General features: G+C 44.9%; 1 protein-coding gene across 4 annotated transcripts; it reads right to left on the bottom strand.

Moving 5' to 3' along the window:
- Positions 1 to 1,012: 1,012 nt before the first annotated feature.
- On the bottom strand, positions 1,013 to 25,990 carry TNFAIP3 (TNF alpha induced protein 3). Of its 4 annotated transcripts, XR_005933015.1 has the most exons (12): positions 25,749 to 25,990; positions 23,662 to 23,953; positions 22,097 to 22,409; positions 17,684 to 17,874; positions 17,310 to 17,457; positions 16,936 to 17,106; positions 16,002 to 16,182; positions 13,639 to 14,549; positions 11,931 to 12,163; positions 2,832 to 2,978; positions 2,438 to 2,600; positions 1,013 to 1,150 (listed from the first exon to the last, which is right to left on the bottom strand). XR_005933015.1 is itself a non-coding variant. In XM_041125454.1 (10 exons), exons 2-10 carry the CDS (start codon positions 23,728 to 23,730, stop codon positions 10,977 to 10,979), a joined length of 2,499 nt encoding a protein of 832 aa, XP_040981388.1. In that variant the 5' UTR covers positions 23,731 to 23,953; positions 25,749 to 25,990; the 3' UTR covers positions 5,015 to 10,976. The 4 variants fall into 4 exon arrangements, 3 of the variants coding, with proteins under 3 accessions (XP_040981388.1, XP_029879332.1, XP_040981389.1); XM_041125454.1 differs by lacking the exons at positions 1,013 to 1,150; positions 2,438 to 2,600; positions 2,832 to 2,978 and adding an exon at positions 5,015 to 11,258; XM_030023472.2 differs by lacking the exons at positions 1,013 to 1,150; positions 2,438 to 2,600; positions 2,832 to 2,978; positions 23,662 to 23,953 and adding an exon at positions 5,015 to 11,258.

Raw genomic sequence — 25,990 nt, forward strand, 5'->3', positions numbered from 1 at the left:
ATAAAAACCAAAGATGACAGGAAGACTGGAAAAACAGTAAAAACGGAGGAGGTAGAGGAGGCAGACAGTGTAAAATACATGGATTAGCAAACTAGACCCACTGAAACAAATGCACTTTAATACTGGCAAATACAAGGTGGGGTATTATATCCTGAGAACAACAAAGACGGTAGGGGGCATAGTGGGCAAATAGCTCAATATGAGTTCACATTTCATTACGGGGATAAAAGGGAATGATGCAATTCATGGATGTATACGCAAGCTAGGAGAACACATGATTCTTGCCCCTGTATTTCTCATTGCTGAGATTTTTTTCCATGCTAGTAATTCTAAGTCTTTACTGCTACTTCCCGGGTCTCACTGAGATCACAATTTTATCTTTATTATGAATATTTTTGCACTGCAAAGAGGGTGTTTATCCCTTGATTATGGCAGTAAGTCCCTGCAGAAATAGATAAAAGCCAGCCAGATGAACTTCTCACTCAACTTCCTTGTTCATGCCACAGTGGTTTATTCTCATTTCCCTTGATAACCTTGAAAACCTCAGAATAAACAAGTGGGTGATCTATTTCCCCCAATTTATAACATTAATCGTTGTGTAAGCTGGATACAAATTCCCTGGTACCTCTCAAATGTGTTACGGTTCAAAGCAGCTAAACACACCAATCTGCAGCCAACTGCAAATGCTGTACAGAGCACTGTAACCCAGTACTTTTCCTTGTCATTTCACAACATTTCAGATCTTTTGCTTTGTTCGAAAGAGAAATCAATGATGGAGCCAGGTAGTTCTTTGATGCAATTCTATTGACTACAAAGGAAACCTGTTTTCTTGAATGCATTATTAATGCAAGTGGAGGATATAGTCTTTGGCAGCAAAGCCACGTATCTTGCCATTAATACTTATTCCAAACAGCCCTGCCCTGGTATAACTGCATTTGCTTTGATTTTCTGCGCTGGGAACATATTGGGCCTGAACTGGGAATTATTTGAGAATTCAAAAACATTTCTAGAACACTGGTAAAATAACTAAGGAAATGGTAATGAAGTGGGCTTAGTATTCAGCTGTTGTTTAGTGCAGAGATATGCATCTGGTTCCACATGCTCCCTTTGGGCAAGTTTCATTTTGATTCCTCTATATCCCACGGAGTACCTGAAAGAAAACAAGACAAAGTGACTTCAGAAAAATAAAAGAGGCGTCTCAAAAGGTGAGACTCAGTTGATCCCAAAGTTATGTGGTCAGTGGGGAGTCAGTACGTCCTCAATGCAGATAGAAATATTAAGTAATGTCATTTACATATCAGACCTTTCATCTCAGGATGTCAGTGGATACTGTAATCATCAATGAATTTAATCTCATAACTACTGAGGAGAGTTAGGAGAGTGTTATTTCTCCAATTTCATGAGGAACAAATATATGAATGGAAGAAGTGAAAGGTTAATTACCCCAGATATGCAAGGTATTTAAATGTCTAACACCCATTGATTTCAGAAGGTGCTAGTTGCCATAAGTTTTGAGTGTCTCTGTGGTTTGCCCAGCATCAAACTGATGAGTCAGGAATCTATGAAATAAAAGGTAATCTGCATATTGCCCTGATTTTCTAAGTTTCTCCAAGAGGAAACATCACTTTAGAAATGGGTTGTGAGATTCATCTCATCAAATGTGTCACCTTTACAGTGTAAACATCTACATCTGGACTAGTCATCTGGATGCTCCTTGTAGTCAAGGAAGGGAAAGGCAATGGAGACAAATTCCACCTTGGGTGTCTGCACCACAAAAGCAGAATACCAAAATGCGGCCTATACCAGCTGTGGTCATCCACTTACCCTCGCCTCTCATATTTGCTATCCTGAGATTCACCGGAAAAAATTACAAAACGTATCCAGGGGATTTCCATGCAGTCCTTGATGCTATCTTTAGAGTGCTCTAATGCAGTTTCAGAATAAAGAACTTGTTTGTACTTTTTCTTGTGTCTACTTGTCTCTGCTTCACCCAGCTCAAAACAAGAGAGTTTATAGATTAAACACTTAACTGGCTCCACATGCCTATAAAGTTATCATCTCCTGGTTTTGCTGACCTCTGTGATGTCCCACGATTATTTTCCATTTATTATAGGCTTTGCTGGATTAATTTTATCTACTGATGATATTTTCATCATTGCAGTATTAAAACAGAGATTTAGTCAATCTTTTATACATTAGAAAGTATTTTTAAATAGCTTATTGCTTTTTGACTGGGGAAAAATAAGTCATGAACAATATGATCTAGCCAGACTTTCCCTGGAACTGAAAATATTTAGTTACACCCTGAAACATAACAGAAAGATCATGTTAATAAAAAGAGGTTAGGCACAAACACAGCTCTGGCAACTATACTACAGATGTTATTATCACAGGCTGAAACTTCATTGTACAGAATTAAAAAAGAGATAAAACCTACCCGTAACTGCTGTGTTTGCTGCTGGACTTTGATGAGAGCTTAATTCAAAGTTATTTCCAAATAGGAAGTGTTGTTAACTCAAAAGATTAAATACTGTGGAATTTGAAAGATCAGCCCTTTGCAAAGCACGGCCAGATTTCTGCATTTCTACAGATGAAGCCATCTGCAAGATGAAGAAGGCAAGCATAAGGAGGAGCGTTAGGGGCTGGAACTTTTCAGTAAGCCATGCTTGTGACCCTCACCTTCTCCAAAGCCTCGGGGAGCGGAGGAACATGCCTGCCCTGGGAGCTGGCTCACCGGTGGGAGCAAACTGGGGTGCAGCCAGACCCGGCGTGAGGGTGGGGGAACAGTGAGGCAGAAGCCTCATTGCGGTGCAAAATGAAGCCACAGGTACCTTGGGGAGTTGGTTAAAGCTGGAGATGCTGTGCTATCTACAGCATATGCAGGTGTGGGAAGTATAATGAAGCTCCGCACATTAAAGATCAGATTGTTCCTGGTCCCAGCTGTTGGTAGGTTTCTCTTCTGGGAGAGGTGAGTGGGCCTGTATCAGAGAACAGATGCGTGACAGTGATGTAACTCAACATTGTAGATGACGTTGCGGCTGCAGTCAACTTACAATGTGCAGACACATGAAAAACCCAAATCCTCAGAAAAAATCTTGCCACTCCGAGGAGGACTGATTGCACAGCAAAGCACAGAGTGGAAATCTGATATAGCCCCAGTTCAAGGGAGATGATCAAAGCTTAACTGTCTGATGTAACAGCAAACTGTCTAAACCAAAGGTCAATTAATTAAATAATGAAACCCCAATGATATGAAATTCTGCCTTAATAGGTCTTCCCTGCTGAGTGCCCCAAAAAAAAGCGAGAGGAAGAAAATTCTGGTGATGAATATGTTAAATTTGACATTAATGTAGACTCAGGTTTGGCTGGGCCTGACAGGGCCTGAGCTACATGTCTGGTCTGAGTAATGCATTTTGAACTTTAATGGGGCACACTACTGATATGACTCAAATGCACAGGAGCGCCAGCAAGCACCAGAGGCTTTCCTGCCTCCAAGCACCTGACCTGGCGCCAGCCATCAAAGAGAAGAGCTCTGCCAGGGGTCATCATTCATTGCTCTATCACCACCACCTAAACTTCCCTTTTTTAAAAAAAGGCCCTGGAAATGACGACTTTTTTCTTTTAGGCAAATGTAGGCTGGTCTAGACATGCACATGATTGTGAAAAAGCCATGCAACATCATCCTTTTCTGTTAGGCTGTGCATTAATAATACGTAAATGAAAAATAATGTGATCTCTTCCCTCCAGTAAAAATAAGCTTTGTCCTCAGTGCAGGTAATAAGTTACAGGATAAATGAGCTGAAATATCATGCTAAAATATCTGTTTGGCTACTTTTCTTGCCTTTTAAGTGGTTTTGCGTTAAGGACCACAGCAAAGGCTAAGACACCTAATCCCCATTAAACTGTAACCAGCAACCAAGACATGCATCTATATAAATGTAATGTCTTAACAACCAGGTCTGCTCAGATAGGCATGCCTTTGTGGCATGAGGATTGCAACAGCAGCAATTTAAGGTGCATCTTTTCACTCCAGAACATATAAAAGGAAGTAAGAGACTATTTTTATGTGATAGCTGGCCAAATCCCCATCTTAGTTATCCTACAGAATACCTGGAGTAAAGTTGCAGAAGCCAATCGAATTATTAAAGGTTTACACAAGTATAAATGTTACTGGAGTTTGCAGTAAGATGTTTACCAGGCGTCACTGCAGCGCGCACTCTTCTGTCACCAGTGTCAGGCAAGAGGAAACGAAACGAGTCCTGCAACAAGTAACGTTAGTAAGTGGGAATTTTGACCGGGTGATCTCATGCTACACCATACTTCAAATTCTGCCCCACAGTACTCAGTGGCATCTCTGAGAGCGGTCAGTAAGAAAAGCAAAAATATAGATAAGGTTTCGAAGCGCAAACCACCGCACAGAGCTGCGTTCCTCGTAGCAGATCCCCAGCTCACTGGCTTTGCTTTACATTGTAAATGAGAAGGGGATTTTGACCCTTTCTTGTGACATGCCAGCAAACAGTGGCTTTTTTAAAAAACAGTACCGGGTGGGAATTGAACTAACTCACGATGTGCATTCATATGAGCTCATACGAATCCCTTGACATGGAGCCATAACCAGAGAACAAAATCTAAGTTCCCCCCCCCCAGTAATTCACCAGGGGAAATCTGACTTCCTGCCCAACACCACGGATGTGTACTAGAGCTTAACCAAAAAAAAGGGGAGGGGGGGAGAGAAAAAAACCAAATCAATAACAAAAAGAATCATTGCTGTCAGAGATCGGGGGTGGTGGGAAAGGGGAGAGGTTATGCACGTAATATTATTCACTTTAGTGAGGCTGGAGGAGGGGGTCGTCTGGATAGCACGCCGTAGGTTGTCTTTCAATATTAGACACAGGGAGTTTTTTGAAAATTAACATTAGTACAAAAAGATGTCATCATAAAACTCCCAAGCAAAATTACCTGCTCTTATTTTAGGTTTCTGTTTGACAGACATTAAATACTTTTTTAAAAAAATATATATATGTATGTGTTTATACATACAGGCTTTTGTTCAATAGACATTTATCTTGACAAATGGAGACATATTCACACTGAGCTGACTAGCTTTCCTACAGCAGCTGTTTGGCGCAAAAGGGCTACAAGAGCCCTTTGTAGGGGTGCTGGGCTGCCCAGGACAGCCACGGCTCCGGCCAGCCGGCAGCGGGAGTCAGCTGCCGGATCGCAGGGTGACTGACAGAGTCGGCTCGGCCGCAGGTTGAAAAGTGATAACGCTCATACAGGAGCAGGGCTGGGCTGTGAGGTCCATATAAATGTGTCCTACTCAATTGAAGAGCTAGAGGAATAACCTGTGAAGAGCTAGTGGCAGTCTTCTCCAAAATAACCATGGATGGTCAAGGAAAGGGGAGTTAACGAAGTAGCAGCTCAATTAAACCACTTCCAAACATTTTGTCTTTCTTCCTATGCAGCTAGGACAGCCCTTCTGAACCAGGCAAGGGTTGATGCTATCAGTATCTATCACCAATGTGGGAGAAAGCATCAGCACAGAAATGATTGAATGTTTATGTTAGTCCATTGAATCTGCTCCCATCAGCGCCAGGTTTGCTGCACTGCATGTTAAATGCGAGCACCTGAGAATTGGAGCACTCGGAGGTAAAGGCACCTGTACTTCTAAGTCTGGATTTTAAGGGACCGTGGCAGTTTAATATAAACTGAAATTGTAACTGTTCAGTGTTGTCATTTTCTATTTCGGTGCTGTACATATTACACTATAGTGTCCTACTCAAGTATGTAGGATAAAATTATGCAGTTGCTCCTCCCCTGTGGCTCTCACCTGAACAAAACATGCGTCATATCACTGTGCTGAACCACTTATTTTGCACAGATTGAATGCACAAGCTGATGTCATGTGCTGTGGCCTCAGGGCCCCAAGTGCACAAAGTTATGCTCAGCATGAATTTTTGGAGATTTATATCCAGAACACTTCTATCGAACATCTAGATGCAACTGAAATCTTCACAGGCCCCCACAAATACTGCCTCAAAGTCCTTCAGCCCCTCTGTCAGTAAAATCCCCAGATACTGAGGATCTCTCTGGTGAGGCTGTGTCCCCATTCCCATGCTGCAGAGGTGCTCAGAGGCCTTCCTGGTGCCAAAGTCTCAGCAGGAGTCTCAAACAAAGCATTGTCCTGGGCATCTGAACTACCAAGTCTGGCCCTGCCAGATATCCCTGCATACTCACTGCCTCCTAAATACAGCTAGGGATGAGCAGGTTAAGATTATTTTTTTCAGTAGGTGGACTACCTCCTTGACATAGCAGCTTTAAAGTCCCTGTTGTGCCTGTTCAGAAAAGGAGCTTAGAGTCAAATACCCCAGTCCCAGGTGGGAAAGACACCTTAGCATATCCCAAGAGCTTTGGTCTCATGATGGGAGTCTTTTTTTTGTGTGTATCCTAATCACTGGACCACCTTTTCTCCTATGCCTATCACTGTCAGCATAAAGGTCACAGCTGCCAGATATGGATGATTTAACTGACTTTAGACACTTCTGAGGAATGGGGTGGTATAGATTAGGACAGTCTGTAGCATATGCAGGGAAATTGGGATGAAAGACAGCTGGCAAAATGGCTGTCACCTGTAATTCAATCAAGCACATAAAAAGTAGATATGATGCCACTCCTACATTTACACTAACTCAGATGAAAGTTTTTCATTTCTATTTATTACACTCCTACTTGCTCCAGGCTGTCAGTGGGTCAGCTGGAATCTGTACACCAAGTTGCATGGCAAGCAACTCATGAATGGCTCATCAGATAAGACATCCTTACTTAAATAACCACTTCTTGATAACTACCTCGGAGAGGCACAGCTCTCCTGTGAGGTCTGCCTGCAGCGAAGGAGTAGCACTGCAGACTGTGGATCCCCTCCATCTGCAGGTAACTCTTCTCTTCAGCTCTGCTGGGTGAGGGGGAGTACTGTGTGGGATGGGGATGGGGCTGAACAAGTGCAGGAAGAAAGGATGGGCAGGTGGCTCACAGGCCATAAATATGATGCCTTTCCCTTCTGTGTAAATGTAGAATATCACAGCCTGCACCTGAAATTGTAAAAGCAGGGATTTGCTGTTGCTTTCCCTGCAAACCGCTGACCACACTGAGTCCTGCCTGGGGCTCCTGGGATACACACTTAGGTCAGTAGCTTGATGTAAGTGTTTTGATCTAACACAGTACATGCTGTTTGGTGCTCCCAGACCTGTTAAGTGGCCTAGTGCTTCAAAGTACACCAAAGACTTGCCAAGCAGAGCACTGATGTATCAAAAGATTAATCTACTTTCTCTCTACACTGAAAATGTAGTAAGTGCTTTCTTCTTTTCTATATCATAAGTTATCTATTAATATAGTGGTTAGAACCCTGAGAAATCCAGAAGCATAGATAATGTTCAGATCATCATATAATCATCTAAAAGTATCCCTTCCCCAAACAAAATGAATATGTAAGCACAGCCTGCACAGCCTGCACTATGTTATAGGGAATTGCAGCGCAATGCAAGTAGTTGTTAAGCCAATTGTTTCATATTAGTTTTGCCTTTCTGCTAAGAAAAGAATATTTGACTATGAAAGATTTGTGTCTTAGTGAAGAGACTTCCAGAAGTGGTCATGAAAAGGGAGACTCCAAATAAAAGTTCTCTCTTGCAGAACAGGAAGGAAAAAAATACATGAACTTGAAGAGGTGTCTGGACAAAGAGCAGAAAACATCAGAGGGTCAAAATCCCCGAAGGACATTAGGGAAATACCAGAGTATTTTAAAAACAAGGCCCTACTGGCTTTAATGTTCCCACACAAGTAAATCACAAGAGACAGGCTGGGCACTCATTTACATGGGAGCTTCAGAATGAGACAAGTCTCATGTGACTTCAGGGTTATGAGTAATGGGCCCAGAAAACAGCAGAGAAATATCAGTGGGATCTGAGGCATTGCATCTGAAATCCTTCCTCTCTGCAGAAGTTGCAGTTAACAGCAACTGGAGTTAATCAGCCTCCTGACACTGAAGGTGTCATGATGGATGCTCTGCCGTTTCAGCAAGCAGGGGCTGATGGCTGCTGAGGCTGGATGCTATGAGCTGCCTCCATCTCCTGGTGCCCAGCTGCAGACATCCCTCCCAGTCTTTGCCCACTCTTTCAGCACCAAGGTGTCTGCCTGGTGCAGAAGTTCGATGAATCTGGTGGGCACATGAGTTGCACGAGTTGTAAAGAAAGGGGAAGGAGGGTACGGATAAATGGAGAGTCAGATCTTGAAAAAGAGGAATATGCTGTAGAGATGGGGTTGGTAGATCCAGCAGGCTCTGCTCTGGCGGGAGTAGGCTGACTTCTAGGTTGTATGCTCTGAAAGGAGGGGTACATGAGTCCAGAGGGAGCTGGGCTAAATTGTAAGGAGAGCAGCACGCATCAGGAAGGTGGACAGGCATCCAGGAATACGGGCTAGAGAGCTGAGTGAATTCCAAGGACCAGCTAACCTGTGGCAGAAGTGCTCAGGAACTTAACATCTACATAGTTTCAATTGGGACAGCACTGAAGCATGTGCTGAAGTGTGCTCCTGAACAGTCGGAAGGGATTAAAGAGTTAACCAGGATAGACAGCAGCTGACCTGGAGAGGTCAGCCTCTTAGAGAAGGGTCCTCTTTCCTGACTGCAGAGGGATTTTTGCAGCCCCAACTAATTTTTTCCTTCAGCTCAGGGGCAACACCTAAAAGTCATGGTAGTGTACAGTATTGCCTGTCCAGGCAGAGGTCTGAAACACCCGAGTGCCCGCACAGGCATACTCATGCCATACTGAGGGACCGTTACAGTGCAGAAATCCCTTGGCAGTAGGGCTGGGTTAGGCTGAGCTTGGGATGAGAAGAAAACACTGCTTTCAACTACTTTTTCAAGTAGCAGCTGTCAACTTGCTTTTCAGAAGCTATCGAGCAACCCAGACACCATGACCAAAAGGCTTCCCTGCTGCCCCTGGTGAGGGGCGGTGGTAGGGCTGGCCTGTGCCTTTGGGGCTGCACGCATGGCCGGGCAGAGGTGGGCATCACCTGCTGCCATCACCGCCTCCCAAAGTGGCACTCAAGCAACGTCGTTTGGGAATCCTTGGCATAACTGATGGGTGAATGAAGAAAGCAAAGTCAAGTCAGTCTACCTTAGCTTCCCTTGCAGCCTGGTCCTGCACCACCCTTATGCTCCCACGCCCATAGTTCTGGGGACTGGAGATACTCTGCACCCACAGGAGCTAAGTCCTTATGCACACTGACTGCACACCACGGCCCCGGGAGCTCTTCCCGAGAGGACGATGATGTAAGGTGAGGGCATGCAGAGGCTTACAGCAAATTATCGCCTCCTCAAAGCGCTTGGCTACATCATCTGAACGAGGGAGCACTTGGTAACATGCTGAATGGTGGTCCTGAACAGAAATGCTTTCTTCAGGGGGTGTCCATGCTCAACTGTGCTCTCTCTCATCAGTATAAAATAGCAAATTCAATCCTTCAATAATTTATTTCTTTATATCAGAGAATGTTTTTCAATTATACATTTAAGTTTGTAACTTTCAACACAAGAGTAAATATACGTAAAAAAAGTCCTAACTGTGCAAATTTCAAGTTGCATTGTTTCAAATAATATAAATATTTTAATAAAACATATGTTCACATTAAGGTTCACAAAATATATAAAATTTAACAGAAATAAGTCATGAGGTTTTTTTTCTTTTTAAAAACTGTTTTTTAATAATTAGAAAAAGATTCTAAACTTGAGAAGCAACTTAGAAGAGGTATCACCTCCAAAATCATAGCAGCAAAACAGATGCTGAAAACTTAAAAGGAACTTGAAAGGAAAGGAGAGAAGCAGGTACCAGGCGCAACAGTAAAGGCAAGGTCACTAAAGAAAGTATTGCAGATTGAGAAGTGGATGCATGAATTCCGGGAGTAAAATCTTGACCCTAAAGCACTCTGTTACTGAGCTCCAAGCTGTTAGTATGTTAACAGAATCACATTAAGGATAAAAGGAAGAAATGTGACAGAAATGGTGGGGGGGGGGGGGGAGTGTGTGAACAGCAGCACACATATTCTGACAGTTACAGTGCAAGAGAAGAGAGTTGTTTTGGTTTCAGAACAGAAGCTGAAGACAAAGGGGTTTGGGTTTTTTTGTCTGTTGGAGGCAATTCCTTCCATATGAGTAGGAAGGGAGGATTCCATTTTCCCATCACATGTGTACGCTCATGAAAGTTGCTTCTGTAATCACCTGTCTTTCCAGCTGTCTTGGGATTTGGGAAAGGATCTAAATGCTAGTTGGGTTAAGCGTGTTAAAGGAGCAAACCACTGCCAGTCTTGTTTCTGGCTGCGGTTTGCCGAGGGCTCTGCAGACACAGAACCGCTTGCCGTTAACACCCTGAACGCCTGTGGGAGCTCCTGCCTGATGAGCTCTGTAAGAACACCAGCAAGGACATCGGCAACCCAAAGCAAGTTTCTTCAGACATCAACTGCAAGTTGCATCAGCCTGCCCTGGGGGATCCCTCTCAGGAAAGACTTGCCTCTGACTGATGTACGCCAATGCAAAGAGCTCCTGCACCTCCAACAGTAGCCACAGCTCCTCACCTAGGAGCAGGTGATGTATTGAGAGAGAGGCAGAATTGGGAAGTTCTTTGGATTCAAATGCTTCACACTTCCTCCTGGGAAGTCCAAGAATTAAATACAGCGTTGTAGGAGCTTAGTCATGAACAACAGCTCTGTGCAGAAGGCAACCTGCCCTTCTCAGCAGTCCTTGTATGCAGTGTTTAGAGGAAGTAGAGACTTATTCCTGTTCTTGGGAATAAACAGGAATACTAGCAGACAGCTTATATTTCCCCCTGCTCCCCACTCCCAGGACTGTTAAGTGTTTTGGACATAGCACCATTTCAGTGAAGAGAGTAGCTGGTTTTGCTTTCTTGTTCTTTACCAACTCCTCCCCGCCGCTACCCATAGATCTGTTTGAACTGGTAGCATTCATTGCAGTAGCCGTTGCACTTGGCATTGCCATAGTGATCACAAGCAGGGGCTCGGCAGCGTTGCTTCGGGGGCTCCTCTGCAGCCAGGTCCCTGGCACTCCCCGACGGTGGAAGCTGACCGAGGCGCTGGCACTCCTGGCACAAGTCATCGCTTCTGCAGGCCAGGTTGTTTCTACACGAAGCCACAGCACACTGTCTCTTCTGGCTACTCAACGCTGCTCGCTGCAAATCTCTGTGCTGTCCCGTTCTCTTGAAAAACGTTAAAACACATTGTCAGTTGCCGTGCTGGCAGCACAAGCGGCTTTTCATTTACTTTCAACTCTGCTCATGGTTTGTATAGGTTACCACTGGGGGTTGTTGCAGAAACATGCTTCTTCTGAAAAGTACAATACCAAGAGCCAAGTTGGGCTTTACCAAAGAAAATCTCAAATTCTGTCATTTCTTAGGAAAAAATGGTTTTTATCTTTGGTAACTCTCAATTCTAAAAGGGCCAAAACAAACCAAGTAAGAAAAAAAAAATCTGGAACACAGAAAATCTGTAATGGGCTCAATGAAAAAGGCAACATGAGGCGGACTAAACCCCTTGATGCAGTTGCATAGCTCTAAGGGTAAGAATGAAAATCTCTCTCCAACCATCAAACCAACCAACTGTTGGTCCAATTGCTTCCACTAAAATTGCTGGCAAATTCCCAGCTGAGGTAAAACTGAGCACGGCCATGATAACCCTAAACTGAGAATGACTCTTAGGAGTGCTGCTCAGCTGCAACAGGAAAAAAATCATGAGATGCTCTACGCTTGTCTTTCCATGATACTTCGGATGCAGTCGTTTGAGGATTTTCTAGTACACATCCTGAGTTGTTTGCACAAGAGAAAAACGTACAGCACTAAACAAGAGGAAGATTTTGAGAAGTTCATACTTACTTCTGGCTGCCTCACCAGCTGTTCTTCTGTCCTCCTGGCTTCCTGAAATCGCTGGTTCTGGGCTTTAATGAAGCAGTTCTGGCAGTACCCCTCGAGCATCGTGCTGCCCAGGGTGCCGCAGTCACGCCGCTGGCAGGACACGGTGTTACGGAAGGCGGCAGCGGAGGTCCCCGGCTGCCCCACTGCCGAGGACTTCCTCTGAGATCTCCTCTGGTGGCGTAGCAAAGCACTGTCTGTAACGCAAAGTAAGGACAGGAGGAGTTTGAATGCGCCCAATAGATCTGATGACCCAAAGCAACTATAAAAAGCTCCCCAGTTTAAAAAGAAAAAAAAAAAAATTAAAAAAAAAATCTACTAGCCTCAAACACGGGTTTTTGACAATCCTGAGACCCCTCAGTTGGTGCACTTTCCTTTATGTTACATAAATAAGGGAGCTAACACAGCCTGATTTTCATATCAGAAGTTGTTGAAAGAGCTGATTTGCGAAAAACTTGCCCTCAGTGGGAAAACTAGATCCCACTGAAGTCAAGAGGAATTTCAGCTTTGGCTTCAACATGTCATCCGTGACCTACCCTGACACTTGCCTTTTGGCCTCCCCCATTTCAGGCACATCAGGTAGTAGAAGTACAGTGGCACAGAGCTTATGGGGAAACAGTGCCTTATGCTTTTTAGTCTCATGAAGCAATCTTATATACTGCACAATCAAAAGGAAAAATTTTCATTGTGAACAATGCTGGAAAATAAGCTATTGCAAGCTGGCATAGAAGTTCCTAATTGGAAGGTATGTGGAAAGCGCAGCATTGTGAAAGATGTCCCTGCCCATGGCAGGGGGGTTGGACTAGATGATCTTTAAAGGTCCCTTCTGACCCAAACCATTCTATGTTTCTATTGGCACACTTGTCAAAAATGAAAGTCTTAAGAGATAAGCAATAATTCTCATACATGTGCCTTTCACCCTCTATACGCGAGGGCTCTTTGCCTGTAACAGGGCAGTAGCATGAAAGATGAAGATTTCATGATGTGATTTATTCACGGACTATTACCTTTTTGAAGGCCTGCCTTTAAACACACACGTGCATGCACACGCGTGATATTACTGAGAAAGATTTCAAGGTAGATTATAACAATACTCTCCTAATCGATTATAACAATGTACTCCAAAACACAAGCACATTAGCTACAGTCAACTTCTACTTGCTCTGCTCATCAAGGCAACTTCAGTAGTTACTCCAGAGTGTTATACCTGTTACATCCGGTTACAGAACGGATACAGATCTTCAAATTCATCCCAAGCTTTTTAAAAACCTTGCTAACATAACTGGTTTTCAGTACCTTCAGTATAACAGCATTTCCCTCACTGACCCCTACAACTTGTCTAGCTGTGAAGAAAATTCATACCAAACCATGATTGCAGTGGATCATGGGGAGGTATCAAAACCCACCCCCTCTTGAGCTAGTTTTGCTTCCATGAAAGCTGATGGGAAGTTTTACAAGAGATTTCACAGATTTCCCCACTGTTACTGTGTGCCCCTTTATGGGCTAATAAGGGCCAAAAAAGCACCTTCTCCTCACACTGCTGCTTCTGCTCCACACCATTTCCATCACCCTCTGCCCTTTTAGCACCCAGTGCATGCAGAGCTCCATAGCTCAAGGAGGCTGAACTGCAGCCGGCAAAAAGAGTGCCAAAGCTCACCCCACCTCCACTTACCGTGGTTTTCCCTGTACTCAAAGAAACACAGCGTGCAAAAGCCCTCATTTTGCAATGTCCCAAAAAACTTGCAGCCAGGTTTCCTGCAGAGGTTACCTCCTCTCTTCTCCTCGGGAGGCAGTGCTGGCGGTGGGGGCTCTTCGCCGCAGCTGTTGGGAGCCTGATGGCAGGAATGCTGGAGGAGGCTCTGCGAGATCTGGGACGGGTCAGACGTTGATCTCTGGTGGCACGTGGGCAGGAAAGCGGGGCTGCCGTTCGAGGAGAGCTCTGTAGACCTTTTGAAGCAAGTGCTGCATATACCGTTGAAGGTCCTGTTGGCCTTCTGACGGCACACTTTGCATGTGGCATAGTCTAAATGTCTCTGATCATCCAAGTTGTTGCAAGGACCAAGCTGTCTGGAATTGTAGCAGCGTTCGCAAAGCCCATTGTGTTGCACATTCAACGTAAAGGGGCAGTCTGGTGTCCTGCATTTCATGGCCGTGGTCTCGCTGTATAGGAAAAGGCTCGGAGCAGTTGGAGGTGCCGAACGAGGCCCTGTTACAGGCCCTTCGGACGTCCATCCCCCAGGTTCACAAACGTCCCCACGGGAGGAGCCTGACCCAGCTGCCTTCAGTTTCTCAGGTGCTGCTTTAGAGGTCTGCTTTCTTCCTTTGCTTCCTTGGGACCTGCGCTCAAAGCACTCGTGGCAGTAGGGCTGGGTGTTCACAGACATGTAGAAAGGGCAATTTGGCGTTTCACATTTCACCTGTAAGAGGGAGAGCTGGGAAAAAGACCGTTCCTGTCTGTTTCTGGAGCAGGTCTCTCTTCTAGCAGGCTCAGCATTCTCCTGCCACTTCTTGTACTCATGCTGTACCAACTGAAAGTAATCTTCCACGAGGTTTATTTCTTTGGGTAGGTTGCCTTCATCTAACCTGACAGCCAAAAAAGGAAGATTGCATCAGTGGTGGAAAAGGGCAGATGATGGGGATGGAGGCAAATACAAGCAACGTGGGGAGGAAATGTAGATTTAATGCACATCTGCATTAGTCAGGTAGAAAATCCAGGATGTTAAACTGTTGCTGTAAATGGAAATTATTTTAAAAGCAGGTGTTCAGTGATGTCAAATGGAGACTTTCACATCTAAAGAAATGGTCTGACACAATGATAAACAGAAGTATTCTTAAAAGGATTTTCCAGGTGAGGGTTTTCTGTCTGAGAGCTGTTTGCACAAAGTGTACGGATAATCTCTCAGAAGTGAAAAGAGAAGTCCCCCAAATCCTGGATTCCTCTGAAGACCAGTGCAGAGCTGAGCAGAGGTTAGCATGGAAGACCTCTTTCTTCACCAGCCCATGCTATGAACAAGTTTATCATGAAATCTGCTCCTGGTGTTGCCCTGTTGGGTCTGTATCTACCAGCAAAATTCTTCAGACTACAGGGCTTCTATGTGGTGTGTGTAACGCTAGCATCCATCACACCATCCCTACTCTGCCCGCGACCGCAGGGAAAAACCCACACGGGAGCTTCACCATGCCACAGTTGGTAGGATGAGGAGCTAGCGTTACTGGTAATGCTCCAGAACGCATCTGTGCAGTGGGACTAGCCGTGGGACTATGGGAGCTCGATCGCTACTCTTTATGTACGCACATATCCTTCCGGTAGGAGGACTTCAGTTTTCAAGGCTTCTAAACCAGAACCACCCAATAGTACAAAGATACCTCCCTGTGTGGTAATAGAAGCAAAGACAGAGGATACAGGGAGTCGCTTCCCTCCCGCACTCATGAAGGGGCTGGGCAGACACCGCTGCCAGCGTCCCCTAAATGCGAGAAGCCGATGGGTGCTGCCAGCTGCTCCCTGCACGTTACTGATGCTTAACCGTCAGGAGGACGAGCGCAGACGGTGGTTCCTCTGCTGGCCACAGCTTCCTGCCTACTGCCACACTGCAACTGCCCGGGGTGTCAAGGCATCTGCGCTAAGAACATACCGCCAAGTACTTTCCTTAGGGCAGCCAAAATTACACCAGCTGCCCTTTATGCAATGTGCCCTTACATAAGTGCAAGATCTAAGTAGTTCCTGGGTTTAACTACTTTTCAGCCACCTTCCTGTGTAATCTAAAAGTCACTGAAACTAATCCGTTGGGTTTACTCTTCTAAAATATTAGTTTCAGTCTGCTAAGTCTGAAGACATTTTTACCTTTAAATTTAAGACTGGTCTGAGCTCACACCACTTCAAAGCATGTCAACAGTAATGTCAATATTTCGTATTTCAGAGGGTAAACACGTGTGCTACCCTGGAAGGAAGGAAAGACCGAAGGAACATACTGGGCTGCCCAGCTTCTCCCACCTCCATAAAGAAGATAACTTTGAGGAAACAGGAATGACACTCACTTCGCAGCATTAATTAGATGAGTTGTACCATGATCCCAACCTTGCACTGGAATTTCTATGACGATCAAGTAGTCTTTTAGCAGCTGCTCTTTCTCCCTCTCTTCTGCATCTGTCAGAAAGTGCACACTCAAATCCTCAAATCTGCCTCGCTCACTGGTGACCAAAGGGACAGCCCGGATTTCTGCGGGGAAACAAGGCGGATTAGCATATATATATATTTTACCAGGCAGGAGTAACCACAAGATGCAACACATGGAGATGTCACCACTGCTGCTGAATTTTGGAAAGAGAGAACGGCTGGCCAGAGCAACCAGTTTCTAAACAGTGCCACTAGAGAAGGATGCAGACACATCTGCACCGCAAACCTAGCTCCATCCCACAAGAGTTTTAACGTCCCCATAGCAGTTTTCTTCTCAGTGTGGGCAGCTTTGTAGATCTTAGTTTGTTATACCTTTCCACAGGATGGTGCCCTAACCTGAACCAAGAGAACTGCTATCCATTCAGAAGAGATTATTAAAAATGTATTAAGTAAGAGAGTATTAAAAATGGCAAAGCATTTATTTCATTATCCCTGCCAGGCAGCAGTACACTCTTTTGAGACCATGTCCTTCAAAGCTTCTTCTCCTGTGATGAGGCGTGCAAAGGAGACCAGAAGACAATGAAGCAGAGGCCACCCTTTGACTGCTTCCAGCCTGCAACCAGGTGAGTTGCACTCTACTTTCAACCAGCATTTTGAAGGCAACCTTTAGTTTCTATTCAGATTTACAGACAAAGCTGTTTCTGCTCACATTTTAAAAATATATTCCAAAGGAATCTTTTGCATTTATTTTAACTTTAAAAATGCAAATCTAAACCAGATTTTATTTTAAATGAGTTATCAGCACGACAATATTGAAGAAGCTACACAAATACCAAACAAGGTACTAGGAAATACCTGGCCCACTGTCCTTCAGAGTCACTAGTGGTGTAAAATGCATGTTGTCATAGCCGAGCACAATTGGGTATCTGTAGCATTCTTCAGCTGGCCAAAGAAGAGGCAAGTAAATACCACCGACGTTCAGAGGAGCAAAACTGGAGCCTGACTCTAAACTTCTCACCACTTTATCTGCGTAAGGAAGAAAAAGAAAACACAAATAAACACAAGTAAGTATGTGCTATAGGCAAGAGAAAACATATTCTGGGTGTTTTCAAACAGTTGCTGAAAACACCCCATTCTGAAATGCATCTACCTGAAAACAACAATTATTGAAGTAAGATTACTAGCACAGCACAGAGTAACATGGTGAGATTACTGGCTAGGCAACTTACCTGCAAGGACAATGACTGGTCTTCTGAGGATGTTAGCAAGGATGAAGATGTGGATTTCTTCCAGTGCATTATATGGAAGCCTGTTTCGAGCCCCGGATGTTTCTGGGGAGGTCATTTCAATGAGGTATTCCCACTCCTCCTCCCAATTCTGAGGAAAGAAACATCCATCAGCAATGGTTCAAAGACATGGAGGTCAGGAACTGACTGCAGCACAGCAGTGCTCAAAATAATCACATTTTCCCATTTCCTCCAAAGGAAGACTATTTCTGCTCTCCACTAATGGCAGAATCCATGAAGCCAAAAAGCAAACGAAATCAGCAAGGCAACGCTGATGAGCACTTAGAAAAAAGCACCATTCCCTCAGGCCACCTTACCCGGGTGTCATAGTGGAGTCCCGTTTCTACAAATTCCTGGGATTTAATAGCCTCCCGCTGCCAACGGAGCTTGAAGTTCCGTGTGTCTATCTCCCTGAGTGCGCTAAACAATGTTTTTCTTAAGACAAGGTCTATATCTTCAATACCCCACATGTACTGAGATGCAGCATGCATGAGGCAATTTCCATCACCTGCAAAAAAAGAAAGAGGACATTATTTTTAAATGGCTACTTAAATAAAACCCCACAAGCATGTGAGATGTAGAATTACACTGCGCATATGCATATTCCCTGTGCACTTCTCTCTAAGCCTTGGACAGAAGGGTTTTACGAAGGAGGCTACAGCTATGAGCTCTGCTCAGAAAGGAAGTCGCCTCTACTGGTTTTGTCCCTTCACCAGTTAGTGTAAGCTGTCATTCAGCAATGCCCCTTATCTATCTTACTTAACTTTGACTGATATCATGAACTAAATTTTGGGGTCAACTGCAAACGTCAAACACAGTTGAAATAGCTTTTAAACACAACAAAGTCATCTTAAAATTACAAAAGAACATGTAAATCTCCCTCATCAGTGTTTATACAAATATACACCTGATGGCACAGGGCAGAGATAATGGAAACCACTAAGAAAATACTATAGAAACACCAAGCCTCATGTCCCCTGACAAGCACTGCATTGAAGGGCTTGGCACTTGGCTGTGCTTGATGGAGGAACTGTAATAAAAAAGAGACAGAAACAGAAGAGTAGGTGAATTATGTAAAGCAATCATAGGAACACCACTTGCCTTCCTCTCAGAACTGATAGTATGCTGGGCTGTTAAATATTTTATTTACAGGGCTGTTTTTTAAAAACACAAAGTTAAAGCTAAATAAATGAAAACCACAATGATTTGATTTTCATTTAGACACCCTCTTTGCATTGAAAAAGTCCTCTTTACTCTCCAGGTAGGAAGGAAATCAATGTTCTGCAATTTCAGAGGGGAAGAAACTGAGAATCAGAGGAGTTAACTAACTTAATTAAAAGGTGTGACAAAATATGCCTATGGCTGGGTTTCAAATTCTATCTCTAGCCATCTTCTTCAAACGGGGATGTCTCCCCTGAAAGGGAGACATCAAGAATCATTACTGTCATATCCTCAGATTGAAAACTAGATCCAGTGTTTACTACAGTGGTAAACAGCTTCACCCAATGCTAAGAAACCACATCAACTTCCTTGGAATAGAGGACATCAACCATGGTAAAGCTACCAGATTTTTCTCATGTGGGAAAAAAACCCCCACCTGAAGAACCCCCCCCACCAAACTTAAACCCAGTTTGCCACATGCATTATGAGCTCAGTTACACCATTTGTGAACACTTTTGCTACTTTTCCTATGAAACTGCAGAGAAACACCTACAACAGACCCCGGATCCTGAAAAAGATATAATCTGAAATCTACTCAACACTTCATAAATTGTTATGGACTCAGTGCATATCAGATTCCTGCAACTGCCTTCTGGTTTCTGAATGCTGTCTTGCAAAGCTTACTTCAAGTTTGCAGGCTGCTTACTTGAGCTCAAAAATCAGGGAACAACATATAAGACAGAAAAACTGACTGGGTTTCCTTCTGACCAAGAAAGATGACATATTAATCCCATTAAAATTTTCCCTTTGCAAAATCTAGAGCAAAGATAAGATTTTTTTTTTTCTCTCTCTGAGAGCTCACTTTCAGTTCTTTATTGAGAAGCGTTGCCCAAAATTCCTTACACAGCACTTGGAATTCCCCTGCACCGTTTGACTAGCAATTGAGCAACAGTTGTACTTTTTGTTCTGCAGCACGTAGGGCTGAACAGCGAAGCCTCCCTCGGACTTTCCCGGGGGGTGTGGCTGGGCGAGCTGGAATGAATGCCGATTCATTATACAAGTGAAATCTCTACAGCCAATAGATGCTGGAATCTTTAAATTTAAAAAAAAAAAAACAAAACAGTTTCGATTTTTATACCTCCTACTGCTTTCCTTCTATCCTCCATTCACACGTCTGCAAGGAAATGTGTGGTGATTCAAAAGAGCTTTTTTTAATTAAAAAAACCCCACCACTCCACAAACTCATATACATATTAGGTAAAATAAACATCAAAAGATCCTACAGGAAATACTTTCTCTGTTTTCAACAATTACAACCTTCATCAGAAAAAAACCCAGGATTTTCTGAAGAAAGCCCACCATTGACTGAAAGAACTAATATATTCCTCCCACATCTATGGGTTAAGCAGCCAAATGCTTTAAAAAATATTCTTCGTGCCACGTGGGAGAAAAAACCCCAACCATGTTATTTTCTGGGATAATACAGGGCTTCTCCAGGCTTCTGTCCCTTCTTTCAGGGATCCTCTCCTTCAGTCCAGTCTATGTTCTCTCTCCTGCAAAGGTCCTTCGGTGCGACTACTTTGCATAAATCACAGGTTCCCAAAGCCACTCCTACTCATGTACTTAATGACCCTAAAGCACTGAACTGAAGCTGAGTTCACTGGCTGCACGGGATACAGGGGGACCACAGACCGAGTCCTTGCTTTTCCCTCCCTCAACCTGCCCTAATATTTCAGCGTCTTATATATCGGTACACCTGCTCATGGATGGGATCCAAGTCACCAGTCTACAAATTGTTCCTATTTGTAACACTGCCGACAGTCGTGAGGCAACCCAAGAGGTCACAATTATTGACTATAGCATTGTCAGCAGCAAGGGCCTGTCCAGGCAGTGTTAACTCCTGCAGGACTCATATTGACAGGAGATGGGGGATTCCAAACCAGTTGCTCTTTGCCCTGGGCAAAAATTACGCACATTGTCCATTTTCCTAGTAAATCTGTTAGACCGTATCTCTTGGGGTGAAGTTTTGAAGATGCAGTACTTGGAGCGATGCTACCTTCCTAGTACCTGTAAAGCACTGCCTGCCCTAGCTGCAATTCCAGTCCTTCTGGAAGTTCAAGATTGCGTGATCTCTATGCACAGCCTAATCACAGTCATGAGAATTTTACACCAGTGCAGAGGCAGCCCACAAAAGCCCACCAGAAGGTCAGTGCCTCTATGACAGTTACAGAGACGCACATTAGGGTCAGGCTCTTCTAGGTTGGGGCAGTGACATCTACACAGAGGTTCTGTTTTTATGGCTTTTGCACAACACAGCTGTGTACAATCAGACTGAGAAATATCGTAGAACTTGTGATGGGAAGAACGTGGACTAGGAAGATAAGGGCAACGTGTATATAAGCAGATAGGAAACGAAGCATCCACAGAACATAATATAAGGACTTCAACGAGGCTGCAGGTCCACCACACCCAGTGCTTCTATAACCACTGTGATCTGCTCCTTGAGCAAAGAGTATGTATTTTCCATGTTCCTGGAGTCCTCATTGTCCCAGTCTACCTTCCCGGCTTGGGGCAATCTGTGCTGCAGGGAATCCTGAGTCCAAGTCTGCAGCTGCGTGACCATAAGTCATAGCCATTACCGAATCTTTCCTCCACTGAATGTGAAATGCCCAGCGACTCTTACAGTCATGTGCAAAAGTTTCCTGCTCAAGACTGTGGACACATGTTACCTATTCAGGAAATCTTTGCACTACTGCTGTACCTTTTAATTTACAGCACTTTGATGCAATACACACAAAGTAACCCAAAAGCCAAGTCCTAAAACCAGCAGTGACCCTTGAAAGAAAAGGGCACTGCAAACTTTGTGTTGCACAAAGATGGCTGTCAGTCACGCGCGCGGGAGTTACTGGAGAGCCCCGAGGGAAGGCAAGAGCTGGCAAACCCCAGCAGGGAGCTGAGGATGAGGGAGCCGGCCAGGTGCGGGGCGCTGGCTCCAGGGCCAGCAAGCTCAGGTTCCCAGAGGCTCCACGTCCAGGACGCTCCTGCTGGCACTGCTGTTAAAGCTGGATCAGCAAGTGAACCTTGCCTGCCAGCTACAACGGCAGGGCTTATGGCAGGATATTAGCTTCTGCTATATATACACGGGAATGCATCCCCGTCACTCAAAGCATCTGAAGTCTCCTCTTGCTTGGCATTAAAGGCCCTTCAGCACTTCCGACGAGGCAGCCGACACATAGCAGAGTTGGATTCACAGAAAGGCGATGGGTTGCAAGTCAAGTTTCCCACCTGGTATTTTACTCTGACGTGCCACAGGTTACTGATATTATGAAAATATCTGTGAAATTTTCGGGCTATTCATAATACCGTGATAGGGGCAGGGGTCTACTACAGCCTCAGGACAGTACATCATGTGAAAAGAATTTTAGCTTGCAAAACTAAGATTAAAAGGCACCACTTTTTTAAAGCTGTGTGCTTCTGTTTCAGTAACGTGAACTCAGATGCTATTAATAAAGGTGTTACATTCATATTACCCGTTATAATGGGGGTGCAAAGACCTGCTCATAACTTACCATTAGTCTTCAAAGGGACAAGTCTCCGAACTTCCATGCACCAGTTGAGCTTCCTCTGGCGCTCCAGCGAAGTCTGGGTGGCCTGGTCAGTCAGGGCCTTCTGAAGTGTTTCCCGAAACTGAGGGCAAAACTGGCACATTCTGAACATTTCTATGGTGTATCTGTGCATAGTCCTGAAGTGGTGAATTATTCCACTGGGGGGTTTGACCAGATCTTCAGGTGTCCTCTCTCTAATCTTCATGGCTTTCAGCATATTGCTCTGATACAAAGCTTGAGGAAGAATGTGTTGGCCAGCCATGTTTCTAGAAGACATCTGAAATGAAAAAGGATCCTTTTATTGACAGGTTAGTGTCCTTGCATCACAGTGCTATCACTTCTGCAGAGATTGAGAAGGCACTTTCAAGGGCAGGATTCTGGCTGCAGTTTTGCCTAAAATAAGCACAGGGTGGATGCAGTCCACCGAGCCTTAGACAGATGATGATTTTTAAAGCTCATATCCATCAGCCTCTCTGCATTACTCAGATGTAGGCACTGATCAGTTTATTCCAATCATTTACTGCGATCATTTACTGAGATATTAAAGCGAATTTATTCATAACTAAGGAAATTGCATCATCGTTCCAAAAAAAAAGCATTCAAATCAAAGTAAGGATAAAAGAAGGCAATATCAAGGCAAGGGATAATTATCCTGGAAACTTGACTAATTGATAATTGTACAGTGTAATCCCATATGAACTTGCTGAACTTTCAGCACGTTTCAAGCTCTTGTTTTGATGACATGCCAAAAAAAGCAGATAATGACCATTTCAGATTTCCACAACCCATACATTCTGAGAAGTGATGCTTGGTACAGTTACAAAAAGAGCCCCAAGAATTACATGCCATGCTAGTATCTGTCCCATACTTACGGTGGCCGAAGATGGCAAATGAGGAATTTGTCGCAGAGCAAGTACTCGGGGACAGACTTAGGTTACTCTTCTTGAGGCTCCTTATATTTTGTGAGTGGTAGAGCTACTGCACAGAGGTGCTTGTGCCACGTGTGGGGGTGCAGACTGCAGTGCCGCTATTACTCAGCGGTAAGTCAACATAGCTGAAAAAGCATTTCCACTTAGCTCAAAAACCCCAATATTTTTCCACAGTGGGACATGTAATGTTTGCTGGCCTGCATCCCTTTCTGCAGTATCTCTAGCCTTATGGGCTACAGCAGGAAGAACAAAAAAAACCCCATAACCTCAAACTGTCTACACTCTCTAAAATACTTATTCAGAGCACATTAACTTTGCGGCTAGCTAGAGCCAAACCTAGGGACCACATCCCTCAAAACTCCCGCACGCTGCAGTAACACAACCAACAACCTATTTTTACATGGAGAGACTCTCCATGCTGGCCATGTACGTTATTGCTCTGTTTAAAAGCAAAGCAAAATTTCTATTAAGACAAATAAAGGTATGCATGCCTAACATGTTTAGAATACAGCTGGTCACATTAGGGGAACCCACCATTGTGATTATGAATCTAGGGACAAATACCAAGGCGTAAGTATGTGTTAAGGTCTGGTTATATACCTTGCCAAGTACAGGGAGACAAGAAGCAACTGAAAACTGGTTTATGCAACTATTAGGAAGTTTCCTCATGGAGATGGGAGTCTGGAGGGCCAGAGGGAGGCAGAAGGAGTACAATCTGATGGGCTGACCAGGAAGGCACTCTCAGGTCTGTGGAGGCAGAAGACCCCTCTTGCACAGAAGGACTTCAGCACGCCCTTCCCTGCAGGGAACCAGCTGCTCTCTCCTCTTCACCCGGACACTTGCATTGGCGACATCCACCTCCAACCGCTCAGCTGGAGTGCTGGAAAGGACCCTGCCGGGGTAAGAGGGGACCTTGAGCTCCTGCTGCCAAGAGCTGCCCTCTCTAACCTCTCTGAGAACCAGCTGATGGAGAGATTCAGTGGACATCCTGTCAAGCCCTAAACAGAGGCAGGTGAAACGTGAGATGCTGCAAAGTTCTCTCTGCTCAGTCAGGGCAATGTCATTCATGCAGTGTTTCCTCTGCTCCTGTAAGAGCACTAGGGACAGGGCTCAGAGCTGTCACATCTTGCAACACGTGGAAAAGCTTTCCTTTAGCTAATAAAGCTGGCATATTCTTATCATTCCCCCACCAACATACAGCCTTAAAATGGAAATAACACATTTTCTCATCCACTCCACCCACCAATATAGTTTTACATGTGCTATTTATGTAATCCTATATTTAAATGTATGGATGATTTAAGAAATGAAATATGAAGAACCCCTTATCAATCTGTTTAATAACCACAGCTATACTTTACTCCGAGATGACCAGAATACTGAATTCCTTCCTTATGTAAGTAGAGCCATTGAGTCAATGGGCTTTTTTTACACGAATTAAGCACTACCGACATGGACCCTTGAAATGGTTATTTATAATATTTATATAATTTATATAATATTAACAGAAAGTACTGAGTTTACAGAAGCATTCACTGAAACTATATTATTCAATATTATATTCTACAGGCATATTTTCCCCTCCACACGTGGAAATTACTGTCTATGCTATTTACGGTCATTAAATGTCAATCGAGGCAAAGGCTGAGCAACCCTTCTTTTCAAAAACAATGTGATGAAACAAACAGAACTCAATAGTCACCTAAGCTAGATATTTAAGGAACAGAAAGCTCAGCTACAATTATATTAATTTACACTGTACTGTGCTTTACTGTATGCTATACTACTTTAACCTTTTGACGTGTAATGACTACGAATTCTCTGAAGAGCACCGCTGTAAACAATGATTAAATAGCTATCTGAGGCAGCATCCTTTCCGAACAGGTAATACTGAGGATGCTGGGCTCGCGAAAGCTCAATACTGTTCCGAGATCCGCCAGTGGCTTCATAAAGTTATTTTAATTTTCTGTCCTCTATCCAGAAAACAGCAATAATAAACTCTTTTCTTCTGAGTGCTAAGACAATGCTAAAATAAACATGCTTAATACATCTACAGCGCCCATGGATTTCTATGCCCGGGTCTTTGTCTGAGTGCTTGGTACAGAACTAGGCATATTATCACTCTTCACCGAGGAAGAAGATGAGGATGGAGGGTGTTCTATGTACCACCGGACCGGTTTACACGGCTTGGTTCCCTAACTGACTGGTCTGCTGGAAGCAAGTGCATGCAAGGTGGAAAGGACAACCACCGCTATTCCCCCCCGCCAGCTTTACAGCAGGAGCTCGAAGCCAGCGACTCTCCCAGCAGCGGCAAGCGCTAGAAGCAAGCCCGGAGCGGCCACCGCCACTCGCTGTCCCCCCGGCCCGCGCTGAGGGCAGCCCGCTCAGCCCCCGCGGGGGGGGGCCGGGGTCCCGCCGCGCCCGCCCCAGCGCCGGTCAACAGAGGGCACAATTTCACCGCCCGGCCACAGATGTCCAACACGCGGCCCCCCTCGCAGCGGTAACCGCCGGGCAGAAAACGACCAAACCCCGCGGCCAAACCCGCCCGGTGGCCCGAGGAGCCCTCCTGCAAGGGGGGTGGGGGAGACGAAGCCGGCCGGAGGGTCCGCCGCCCCGCCGTGCCGTGCCGTGCCGTGCCCCGCCGTGCCCTGCCCGCCTCCCTTCCCCGTGCCCGCAGCGGCGCTCACCTCTCCGCCGGCGGGTTCCTCCTCCGGGCGATCCTGCCGGTAACTCCTGCTCAGCAGCGGGGCTGGGGCGGTGGGACGCAGCCGAGCTCGGGAGCCATCAACCCCCCGCCGAGCCGGGGCTCCCTTCCCTCCGCCGCCCCCTCCCCGCCGGAGCTGCTGCCGCTGCCGCCGCCGCTGCGGAATGAAGGGCTGAGCCGAGCCTCTTGTTTTTTTTCCCTTTCTGTTTCAGCGCCCGAGCGCAA

The sequence above is a fragment of the Aquila chrysaetos genome, chromosome 8, assembly GCF_900496995.4.
Source record: "Aquila chrysaetos chrysaetos chromosome 8, bAquChr1.4, whole genome shotgun sequence".
NCBI lineage: Eukaryota > Metazoa > Chordata > Aves > Accipitriformes > Accipitridae > Aquila > Aquila chrysaetos.

Coding starts and splice junctions, on each gene's coding strand:
- TNFAIP3 (XM_041125454.1), bottom strand. CDS start 23,730: ATGAGGAAACTTCCTAATAGTTGCATAAACCAGTTTTCAGTTGCTTCT. Junction 14,550..16,001: donor CATCTAATTAATGCTGCGAA/GTGAGTGTCATT, acceptor TTTGGCTGTCAG/GTTAGATGAAGGCAACCTAC. Junction 11,259..11,930: donor AGCTGGTGAGGCAGCCAGAA/GTAAGTATGAAC, acceptor ACGTTTTTCAAG/AGAACGGGACAGCACAGAGA.